This window comes from Myzus persicae, unplaced genomic scaffold (genome assembly GCF_001856785.1).
Source record: "Myzus persicae strain clone G006 unplaced genomic scaffold, MPER_G0061.0, whole genome shotgun sequence".
In the NCBI taxonomy this organism is placed as follows: domain Eukaryota; kingdom Metazoa; phylum Arthropoda; class Insecta; order Hemiptera; family Aphididae; genus Myzus; species Myzus persicae.
In genome coordinates this window covers 450,661-463,644 of record NW_019104255.1, presented here as the reverse complement: position 1 = coordinate 463,644, position 12,984 = coordinate 450,661, and the positions used below count along the sequence as shown (strand labels likewise).

Here is a 12,984-nt window from a genome sequence, read left to right as displayed (position 1 = left end):
ACGGCGCGTCCACAGTGTGGACACCTTCAAGTACCATTAAGCTATGTGCAATAAGATAATTCATGTTTATCGTAATAATATTGGCCATTACATAGCCACAATTATACAGTGTGGTACGCTTTTCTGTCGCGTTGGTCGCACTGGGAAGATACTTATCAATAGCAAACTTCTGCAAAACATCCGTGGACCCGCGGTGAATGGTGATAGACCTTGTCTGTGTCGGTATAATAAATTAATAATAATCCGTGACGTTGACTTACGACGATAACGTAATCGCTTGAAATATATATTGCCAATGGAACAGTTTAACAATAACATCCAAACATCGTCGTACGGCGTTCGTGACGTAAGCACGTAACATCGTCCCACTTCCAATCGAGTTCGGTTAAAAAAAATTTTACCATAACGTTTACCCGGATCAGTTTCTGTTATCTATCGTCGATTATACTGATATTAGTATAAATACTATATTAGTATTTAGTTCACTCCCGACGTTGGTTAGCGGAGGACGGTGGCTGATTGCTAGGCGATAATTAATTACCATTTACCACGTATCTTGAGAACATATTGCTCATACAAAATTGACCATGGACCGAGATTCAAAAAAACTATTCCATAAAGTTATCGTCGACTTATTATGCTTAGGTTCAGGTAAGAATTTGTCGTCTCACTTAACGTATCTGACATGTTTGTAAAAACAATATTATGCATGTACCTATACAAATTCTACATCATATTTTATAGGTTGTACAATTACAAAACAGCTTAAATAGTTTTTTTCGCTTTTTATAATAATTACTTCAAACGTTTAACATAAAGTTACCCACATTTTCTAGATTGTAAATTGAGCACAAATTACCCGTACTCCATATAGGTAATTTCTGGAAACTTCTAAGTACTTGTTTTATAGAGAACAGTTTTAAATCGGAGCGGGGAAGAGTAAAAAATGTAGGTATCGTGGCTGAAATAACACTTGCCTATAGGTACGTTAATATTATGTTCTATTTGTCAACTGTGGCTTCGGTTCCTAAACGTTGGATTTGTTACTTATTTAATCTCATATTTATGGTAAAAAGCTCAAGCTGTACGGCGGCACATATAGTTAAATACTTAGTTTGGCAATAAACAATAATAAAGAAAAATTATTTTTTTGCAAATTTTAGATTCTGAGTGAAGCTGAGATTTGTATTTTTTCTTCTGTGTCTAAGGTTTAAAGACACTTTTTCTACTATTGAAAATGCTCTGATCAACAAGTTTGATATATTTGAATACAATTGGATCTAGTTGGTACTTTTGAGATGTCAAAATTGAAAATTTTGAACACTTTTAAAAATATTCAAGAAACATTAAAAAAAAAAAAAAACCACATTTATGAAAATGTAAATATTATTATAATAATTGGTAACCAAAAAGTTAGTCAGTCTCCTCTCAGAATCGTTTTTTCATCATATACCATAATGATTTACTATTGAATTCAAATTTAACATATCCAATATCCATTACAGTGCCTACTCAATGACGACTGACGAGGTGCATTCGACTCCTAGACCGAATAACTGGGCGGTTACCTACTTCCCCCTTTAAAAAAATAATATCCAAAATATTGAAGTCTTTCAGTATTCAGTTAATATGTTTTTTTTTTGACACTACCTAGTTGTTTGTTTTACACAATTGATTTTTTGTCGACGAGTCAGATTTCAAATATTTACGAAACTGTCGAAACTCTTAACATAATTACTTATTAGTAATTATGTATCATGTTTATATACATAGTAATAAAGTATATTAGATTTTATAAATTTAGTATTCATCTAATACCTACCAAAATCCTCAATCGTTAAACCGTGAGTCAACCATGCCACCATGGTATAATAACTTTATGTGATGTTCCACCCATGCCGAAGAAACGCCTCAAACCAACCCAATACCATACAATTAAAATATATTTATTACAAATCTATTTACATTTTGGAATGTACTCTCGTATTTTTATCTTGATGATTCATTGATTTCTTAAGGTGAGCCTGGAATTTAAACAGACGATTATTGAGGTAATATATGCCTATAGGTTTTCAACCAGTGCACTTCGAAGTTTTTTTTTAGAATTAATAAAAATTTAATAATTGCCTAATAAAATGTGGGTAGAAAGTTTGTGACGCTCGTATAGTAGGTTGCAAGTGGGTCACTGCAATGAATGGTGTTAAATTTGAATTCAATGATAAAATATCGTTTTACACGAAAAACAATTCTGAGCAGAGACGGTTTGTCAGTCTAGGATATTTTATATAATATTTATATTATTATTATTAACAAATTAGCTGGTAAGTTAAATTAATATTAATTCAATACTATCATATTATCATATTTGTTCATAATAATGTACTTAAAAAGTTTCAAGTACCCACAAATAATATTTTTAAATTACAAAAAAAATAACTAAAATCGTTATTCTTGGTTATTTAATATGTAATTTCGTCCAAATTTGAACCTAAAGTACCCGTAAAAAACTGATTATACATTTTATAGATTTTTGGTTACAGAATTAACTAATTACGCAGAACCTTGTTGTAACTAGCCTTAGCCTTAACCATAAAAGTTAAACATTTTATAAATTTAATATAAATGTTGTCAAAATATAAAATTAAATATTTTTCAACTGCTATTGTAACCATATATCAGGAACCTTAAATGTTCAAGCTTTTTGACTTAATGAATAAAATTGCATTGACATTTTCAGAAAAAATTAACTAATGAAAATTTTAAATCTTTAAAAAACGGTTCAAAATGAGTTAAAGTATTTTTAAATTTTATCGAGTACAGGAAATGATAAAATAAACATATGATGTAAATATAAATTATCTTCGGTCATTCCTTTTTTTATTTACAATAAGAAAACCGTTCCATTGGAAATCTAGCGAATATACAATGTTGTACAAATTTGAACTTCAGGCGCTCATAAAAATATTATTTGGCTTTCCGATAGATTTTTTTTAATAAGGGTTGAAAAACGTATCATGATTCTTGTATTTTATTTTCAAATGTTAGATACAAAAAAACAATTTTTATGAATTTCTAACTCAAAATAATTTGCAGATGTTCGTGATTTTACGAATTTTGTCAAAGTTCTAGCTTGAGACGCCCACAAAAAATTATTTTGTTTTTCTGGGTTCTTTTGAAAACTTCTGGGAATTTTAAATGTTAACTTTCTGAATGTACCAACTTGATATACTTTTCCAACGGAAAAGATACTGAAGTTGAAAATTGAAGAATTATTTCGACTTCTTATCGGTACACCGACACAATAAAATTAAAATTATAAAAAGACATATTATCATTGAAAATCAATACATTCGTCTCTCATATCTAAACGGGCTTAATGAAAAAGTTACTAGCTGTGACCTATTTTTAAAAATGTTGAAAACCCTACGAGCTTTTATAGGCAGTACATGATATAAAATATGTGCATAATAATTGTGTTTCGGATAAAGACTGTGTTCATCTTTTTATGTCACTTTGTAGATTGCATAATTTGATTATCGCATTTGTATTTATTTTAGTCACATAATATGAGACGTGAATACACGTGACTACTACTAACACTTGTTTTAGAAAAAATGTATTTTGTTTTATTGTTGTAATCCAGAAGAGAATCTTGTGGACTCACAATTTTCACCCAACATTTCTAGAAGCATTTTTTATATCATGATATACAAAAATATTGTTTTATTGTATTCCACAACTCTTTTTTTATATATTACATAAATACATGAAGTTGCTGTTCTCTCATACCCACCTACTTATATTATACTGCCCCGTGTTCACATTCACAAATTACACATATTACTTATCGCAAAATGTCAACCGACTTATGCTTCTATATTTAACTAAACTTATCTGTAAGTACAATTTATGTATTAAATATGCAGGTTTCCGATGAAGGAAGTCAAATTATCGTAAACCAAAAATTGGTATTGGTAGTCGTAGTTCCTTAAAACCATAAAACACCATACGCACCAAACTGTAGTATCCTACTCTCGTACAATGCATATTTTATTTCTCGTTTTATATTGTATATTTTGCTCTATAGCAAAATAGTAGTGTAAATGATGCATAAGAATAATCCCTCGCTCGTACTATCAAAAAGTACATACATATGGCTGTGATTGATAAATCGACTAATCACTTGCAGCATGATGCAAATTGCACGTGGGTGTGTGCATGAGAATAACACGAGGTCTTAGGAATTATAATTGACACTTTTAATCCAATTTAAATTTAAATACTATATGTACCATATTAAATATACTAGCCAAATGCCTGCAAATTATTATTACATAATAATCAAATTTCTTTTAATTATTATAAGTTATAATAACTGATTAGTTAGATTCTTAAATTTGTAATTGTATGATGTATATATATATATATATAATATATATACATAACTTACTAGTAGGAATGTATATAGTAGTATATATATATGATATATAGATAGGTGCCAATGTTTAATATTTGTTTTAATTCTTTTACCTTGTACCTTTTCTTTATTATTGGTGGCTTACACTGCAACTACTACACAAACATATTTTGAATGGGATTTTATAGATGTAAGAAATTATAGTATGACATATTTATAAATTAATTTATCTTTATAAGACACATTTAATTGAAGAATCGTTTTTTTTAACATTTATTTTGAAAATATTCAATCTGTAAGGTTAGTTTACAATAGGTATATATGCTGTGTTTATGTGTTTTTAAGTGAGTTTAAGGAACTACCCAACAGTAGTACTTATGGCGTGAGGGGAATAATCCTAAATAAATTATCGGACAAAATTATAAGAGGATTAAATCTTGTTCAGTAGGTAATGTCTTATAGATATTTGACACTATTTTTTTCGGATTTACTAATAGTTAATGATCAGTGGTCGTGTAAATTGGGATCGGACGGGACTCCCGAAATCTTAGCCCCCTAAAACAATGCACAAACGGCTTAAGTACTGTATAGGTAAATATACTGTCTATTTATGTACAAACTTAATATATTTCTTTTGAATTTCTCTTACGAGGTTAAACCATAGCAGAAACTACCGATAAACAAATCGAGGGGACCCCCCCCCCTTCAAACATTTTTTGGTTACTTTTTTTCTTGAATACTTAGGTACTTATTTTTTGGATATTTTTTATTTTTTATTAATTTTTTCCTAATAAAATAGTAATATTATGCATTATGTTTCTAATGTATTAAAAAAAAAAAAAAACAAAAAAATGAATATATTTTTTTTAATTTCCTAATGCAGTTTGAATGATGATAAGTGATAACTTTTAAAGGTAAAATTATTTTGCAAAGAAGGAGTAGCTCTGGTTATATTTTGAATTATATGCTGCATAATTTTGAAATTACGCCTTTGCATACAATTATTTATTGAAATTTAATCCGTTAAACGATGGTTTAAATTACATATGATGAGGTATTGTATCTATTAATGGTATTGTTTTAATTTAACGCAAAGAATCTATAACGTTTTGTGTACATTTTTACAAAACGAAATAAACCTATAATTTTATGCGACATTTTATTACACCTATATTATACATATTTAATCTGTATAACGTTTTAAAAATAAATACTTATGGTTATATTGTATAAAAAGGCCATGTTGTATAACAAAACTCAAAAATACGACAAGTAATTAAAAAAACTATTATTATTATAATAAATAATGATAAATACAAAGCCGAGACATAGAAACTAAATTAAAATGTTCCTAGCTTGGATAAACCTTATAACAACCTTTTTTGCTACACATTTTGTATTTATATACATTAGTCATTGGGTAATGTAATATTACCTGCATAAAAATATTTTTTTTTTCCCAGTTGGATTTCCAGTATTGATGTTTTATATGTTTGGCTCTCCGTATCAAAGAGGATTCTTCTGTGGCGATGAATCTATTCGATATCCATTTAAAGAATCAACAGTTTCATCAAGTATTTTATATACAGTGGGATTAGGACTACCCACATTAGTAGTAAGTAATAATTTACTGAAAAAGGTTTCCAGACGTTTTGTCCATGTCCATTAATATCAGTAAAATGCATTGGGTTACAATATTCGCAATATTTTGTGAATAACAAAGTAGAGAGTTGATTATTAAATGTTATTCACGGTACCTACATATTATACATAGTTGTTTCATTCGGTAATATACGATTGAGCGAATTTTACCTTTTTCATAATATTCCTCACGTTTTGACGGGGCAATAGAATATACATATTTTGTAAGATATATGTATTAATATATTATTTGTACGATTCCACGTAAAAAATATTGTGATGTTGCGAGATTAGGTGCAATATCGTGTAAGCACTGGACTGAATGTTTTAAAAAACTTAGGTTTTAACCGATAAAAGTTTAATTTAGTTGATTGTGATTGCCATTTGTTGATAAAATTATGTTATCCAATTTCGTAAGTTAAGAAGCTAAACATATTTTCTAGTACACCTCCATTTTATCAAGTTGTTTTTTCTTTTATTAATTTACCGATATTTAAAATTATTAAAAGCCTAATTTTCTTTTTTCTGATACAATTGACGATTAAATACAAGTAAAATGACAAAATAATTTTTCCTGTACCTGCTTGAATATAGATTATTTAAAAACGATTGACATTTAAATAATATAGTATATAGTTAATTGTTGATTTCCAATAAAAAATGTAAGGTTTGTTTATTTCTATTCTACTCCCTGTAACCCAGGGGTTTTGCGAACTTGAAATTTTTCAGAAGCTACCTAGTCTAATATTACACCCACCTTGGAGCACCAATAACCCGATAAAGGCTCATTCAGTGTCATAATATTGTAACTGCCCACGGACTATCGTAGTAGTAATTAATTATTACTAAAATAGTTAGTACTATAGTATATATATATATATATATATATGGTATATACTATATATCTATAGATTGTCACTTATTGGTGATTACCTAACCACCACCCTTTTATGAAACTCAACCTCTCGATTGTCCCCTTCGTCACCTCACTAACTGACGACTGTTCCTATACATATCACATCAGCGTTCATCAATATCTTATGAGATGTTGTGTGCGTATCATTATATTTTATTCATAGATTTTATTTTTCTACAAAATTTGATTTGTATGTCCAGATTTATTTATTTTGGCTTTATATATACGGTTATTTACCAAGCACACTCCTATTTTTTCGAACTTACGAGTTTAAATTGTAGTATACCTACAAACTACTTAAAATCAATACTTTCAAAGCCTAAAATGTGTAGATATAATTTAAGAAGTGTTCTGTAACAAATGTTGTGAAACCATATTTTTTTATTGTTAATTGTTAAGAATTTAATTTTTCTGAAAAAATGTTATGGATACCTAATTGAAAGTTGAACTAGCATAGTTATTGACTTATTAAACTTAAATACTAATAGGATAATAGCCGTCTTTGATAACAGCATTAACATGTTTAAATCGCGAGCTATAATAATAGCGATGATTTTAAAATTATAGTAATTATTAATATTATTTTTTACAATGTTATAATTTGTAAAAATTGCCAGTGTATATTAATAACTATAGGCTAAATATTACAGATATTTTGCATTTTATATAAAATTATTATTGAGCACTATTATCCTTAGTATATAAAGTTAGATTAGTAGAAAAATAATCGTTTAAATTTCAGTTCAGGTGCGTCATCATTCATTTTTAACAAATTCATCCAAATATAACAATTTTCAATAACCTTAAATTATAAATTAAATCTAAGTACTTGACAATATAGTCTAAATTCTAATCATCATAATTTGAATAAATGCATACAGGAAAAAAGTAATGTGAGCGTGCTTGCCGCTTGGTGGACCACCCTGTACGGATTACAGAAATATTAACTATCCTTATTTGTGTAATATGTTGTTGTTATACCAATCGTACATTTCACAGCTCCAAATCTTGAAACCTACGTGACAACGAACTATATTTATATATCCGAGTCATATATATTTTTAGTTGGTCTAAAATTCAACATTAAGTGTTATTTTTGACTATATAGATGCACGTACTATAATAGTAGTCGATAGGTACTAAGTACTAGTAATAAATATTCGCATAATATGTCTGAAAACAAATCCTACATTTAAAAGTTATAGACTTTTCAACTTATGAACTATCATTTGTTATAACATTTATTGACTTATAGACATTATTGTATAAGAAAATGGACCAAACATCTTGAAACCACTTTAAAATGTTTAATAAGTTATAATCGTATAATTACTACTTTAAAAATATTCATAGATTTTATTTATTGAATATTCACTGCGAAACAATGAACAATCCCGTTATTCGTTATTGGGAACACCTATTCCTAATTGGCTGTATTCCGTGTACAACAATATATTATGGTTTTTATTTGGAGCAGCTTGTTCACAACTAACTACAGATATTGGTAAATATACAATAGGAAGATTGAGACCACATTTTTTAGACATTTGTAAGCCCAACGTGGACTGTACTGCTGACATCTATGAAACAAAATACATCGAAGATTTTACATGTCTTGGAAAAAGACCCAGCAAATTTACCGATAGTAGATTATCATTTCCTTCTGGGCATTCTTCATTATCTTTTTATGGTATGGTTTACTTAGCGGTAAGTGTGGATTTATTTTTTTAGAATATTATATTTCAATTATTTAACAATTGTTTTACATGTATAACATTAGCTATATTTACAAGCCCGAGTTAAGACATCTAAATATGGAATGGCAAGAAGTTTAGCTCAATTTGTGGTTATTTTGATGGCAGCGTTTTGTGCACTATCTCGAGTCAGTGATTATAAACATCATTGGAGTGATGTATTGGCTGGAACAATTTTGGGAATTACCACTGCTACTATAACTGTAAGCCAAATGATCAATTGTAATAATAAAAAAAAAATTTTCAAAAGGATAAAATGTAAAGATTAATGTCGACATTTCTCAATTTACACCACTTAACGTTTTTTGTATAAATACTTAATTTTAAAAAAAAATGCTGTGGTCTTTCAAGATAAATAAATTTAATTTTTAATATTCTTCTATGTTTTATGGTAAAAAAATGAAAAAAAATTATTTATTTGATTAATATGCTATTAAGTTAGTTTGTATACTTGTTAGATTTGTTTACATTATGTATACGTATATGAATTAATGGAAATGTTTATGGTAATAAGACAATAAATATTTTCAAATTTATGATTATTTTTTTTTATGTTTCGCAAGATCGTAATTTATAACAAGTCTGCTTACTTTTAAATTCCAAGTGAAGCGAAAAAGCTATCGTTGTTGCCTTATTATGGTGGTTTAATTCAAAACTAATTATTACTAATAACTGACAACTAATAACAATGAGTAATAATCAACAATTAATTGGGAAATTATCACTTATTATCGATAAATAATTTTTAGTTCTGCCATAACTACAAAACCTATAAAAAAAATTGTATTTTTTAATTTATCTACTATTTTTAAGATTCTTTTAAGGAAATAAATGTTTCAAAAGTTTCATTTTAATATTCGATTTATAAACTATAGTGATGGACTATAACGGTCATATAGATTATTGTTTCAACCAAAATGTACAATAAATATTAATGAATTTAATTGATTTTTCCAAATATATTGGAAATAGGGAGATGGTATAATAGTATAATATGCTATTAGATACTTATAAATTGAATAACACTAAAGAAACAATTACATAGACCTAACTAAAATATAGTCAATTTATAGAATTATCTTTCTATCAAAGCATAATAATTTTAAAATAAACTCTGTTGACCTCTTAGAAAATCTAATTTTTTAGATTCTGATCGGCTATTGGATGGTTGGTGCACTCAGGCTGGTCCCGATTTACACGTATACTAGTACATAGGAAAAAATCTTATGTATTGGACTCACTGCACTGTGGCTAATGGGGTCAATGTCTATTTTTATGGAGATATTTCTTCATTTGTTAGTTCATTTTCCCGCTTTTGAAACCGTTTTTGATTTTTTTCTATAAATTCTTGAATTTCATTAAAATTCAATTTTCTGGAACATTTGGAAGTTATGGTCTATTATATTTATATTATATTGTTTGTAAAAAATTCGGTGCAATTCTTATATCTAGTAAATTTAGTTGATTTTATCTTATATAATTTATTATAAAATAATAACATACTATAATGTAGCGTATCAGCTGATTAAAAAAAAAATACGTATCCAAATAGTCAAATAGATATAAAAACCTCAAATTTAACATTTTTGCCTTATGGCATTATTGTAATATAACAGCGTATTATTTTATTGGCCATGACTAAAATGTACTATAATGCAATTTTTCTATGAAATGTAAGTGAATACCCAAAATCAACGTCAAGTCTAAAATAATTTGTTGTTGTAAATATGTGAATAGTTAATTATTATGATTTTATATATAGGGTGATTCATCGCGGCTAGGGATCACGTTCCTTTTTCTTTAAAAACGCAGTTATTCAAAATCTGATTTTCGGAATTTTTAAGTACACTTTATGACCATATTTTCATATTCTCGAGATTATTTGTACTGCTTAAGGTGTGCTCTGCGGAGGTTCAAAATTTTGTTTTATAAATGAGAAACCCCCTTTCTTACAGCATTTTTTTTCAATGGACAATTTTTCTGAAAATATAAACGCATCAAAATCAAAATTCTAAGAGATAGTTTTTGAGTTTTTTCAATTTTGTGTGCTAAATATAACAGGTCCATGGAAATGGTTTTAGGATATGAGGAAATGGGGATTTGAAAATTTTAGCAATTATTCAATCAACATTTATAATTTATAAAAATGATCCAACTATCCAAGTATAATAAATACTAGATTCAAATATATATTATGTATTTATATAGGTACTTATACATTTCAAAACAATTCTGTGATAAAACCAGTGCCTGATCATGGATATATTCTTCATTACCATTTGAGTGTGTACCTACACTTTCTACACAAAATACACAGAAGTGTTGATATAGTAAATAGAATATTAAAAACAGTGCGATAAAAATGTTGGTTATCATAATTTATTAATTTATTGCAAATGAAATAAGTTTTTGTTTCATCAGTCTGTGCGATATAACTATACAGTTCATATAATTTTATTAGTATGAAAATAATATCAATAATTATTACTTGCTTGCGTAATATTTTTACTAAGTAGTTGATAACCATAACATTGATGATTGATAGATAAATGATAACACACGTTCCTTGGCTATCTATTGTTTTTATTTATTTATTTGGTTGATATTGTGATGTGAATGGGTTTTAACCTGAAAGGGCGAGAGTACACTGCACTACCGCAGTACGAGTTAAAAAATAATGTTGGAGGTTTTTTTTACAATTAGATTTCTTTCCCCATCCCATTATTTTTTTTATACAAGCAAGCAATAAATAAATAAAAACTCAATATTAATATTACTAAATCAAGTGATAATACGAGTTTATTAGTTAAACAATATGCATGCCGCTACTATTATTACATTTTCATAATCTAAATTAACTCAAAATATTATAAACAATACCTAATTTTGTTTTTCCTTTTGATTTGCTTTGAATGAAGATCATTTAGATATAATTTACAAATGTGCAATATAATATATAAATAATATTTTTATATTAATTTTCTATATTTTCAAATGTATATGTATGCATACAGGTCGCCTGCATAATTTTATATAGATACATATTATAAATGTCAAAAGTTTAGAGGAATCTAAATTAATAATTTACATATATGTCAGAAATGTCAGAAATGTATGTAAAATAAAATTTGGAAGGACCTGTCGTGTATGTGTACTTATATATTTATGAATGTAGTGTGTCTCACTGGTGTTTGTATTTTTGAAAATTGATGGATATAATCTTTAAAAATAAAACAATACTCAATAATCAAAATAAAAAAGTCCGAACATCGTGAAACACCTACCTTTACAAATGTTTATTATGTATTTACTTTGTGTACTTATATATTAGACTTAAACTTAATGTTTTAGGCATTATACGTATCGGAATTATTTGTGTCAAAATATAAATCCCTCCGAAAACGCAATTCTTCAGCAGACGACATCGAAACTACAAATAATTTACAAACAACCGAACTCAAATAAATATGCACTAATGCTCCAAAACTGCATTTAAATTGTATGAGTATTCTTAATTATTTCGTTAATATATTGATTATAGTAAATAATTTGATTAAATTGTATTAAATGTCTTTATTTGTTTGACAAATAAATTATAATATTGTATGTTGGACAAAAGAATCATATGCATTGTGCATGCTAATTATATTTATTATTTTCATTAATTTTCAAATTAAAAACAGATAATTTTCAATTTTATTTTTTATTAATTTTACATTTTCCCTAACCATTAGCATTGGTTATAAATATAGTAAAATAGTATTTATAATCAATGCTATTAGGTATGGAAATGTACAGTTATTTAAAACTGTAATAATATGAAGTCAATATTACAAATTTATAATTTATTAAATTGTTTTTTATTTATACATTTTTCAAATATTTATATATTTAAAATATAATATAATATATTAATTTAATTTAATCATAATTATATATTGTGATCAATTTATTAACGTGGGTAGGTGTTTATATATTTTTATTTTTATTCATAAATGGAGTCCTCGTGATTTTGTGCAGCTTTTGTATAGGTGCTATTTTTTCATTAAACATTAACACTAAAAATTTTTTACAAGAATTAATATGGTTTTGGGTATTTCTTTTAAACCGATTCAATATTTTATTTATATTAAATTTTAGGCTACCATCACGTTTTATTAAATAAGACTAAAAAAAAATGCAATTTATTTATTTTTAAGCTGTGATTAAATAAAAGCACATTTTATATTATATATTTTATATATTTTGAATAATAT

At 26.9% G+C, this 12,984-nt stretch overlaps 1 protein-coding gene across 1 annotated transcript; it reads left to right on the top strand.

Annotated features, from left to right (window-relative positions):
• Window positions 1-213: 213 nt before the first annotated feature.
• Window positions 214-12,194, top strand: LOC111040521 (putative phosphatidate phosphatase). The gene is made up of 5 exons (XM_022324456.1): window positions 214-651; window positions 5,881-6,032; window positions 8,328-8,681; window positions 8,755-8,931; window positions 12,080-12,194. The coding sequence occupies exons 1-5, from the start codon at window positions 588-590 to the stop codon at window positions 12,191-12,193; spliced, it is 861 nt and encodes a 286-aa protein (XP_022180148.1). The 5' UTR covers window positions 214-587; the 3' UTR covers window position 12,194.
• Window positions 12,195-12,984: the final 790 nt, after the last annotated feature.

What these genes read in the sequence shown, in the direction of transcription:
- LOC111040521 (XM_022324456.1), top strand. Translation starts at nt 588, where the DNA reads ATGGACCGAGATTCAAAAAAACTATTCCATAAAGTTATCGTCGACTTA. An exon ending in TAGGACTACCCACATTAGTA is followed by an intron (nt 6,033 to 8,327) that starts GTAAGTAATAAT and finishes AAATATTCATAG; the next exon opens with ATTTTATTTATTGAATATTC. An exon ending in TTACCACTGCTACTATAACT is followed by an intron (nt 8,932 to 12,079) that starts GTAAGCCAAATG and finishes TTAATGTTTTAG; the next exon opens with GCATTATACGTATCGGAATT.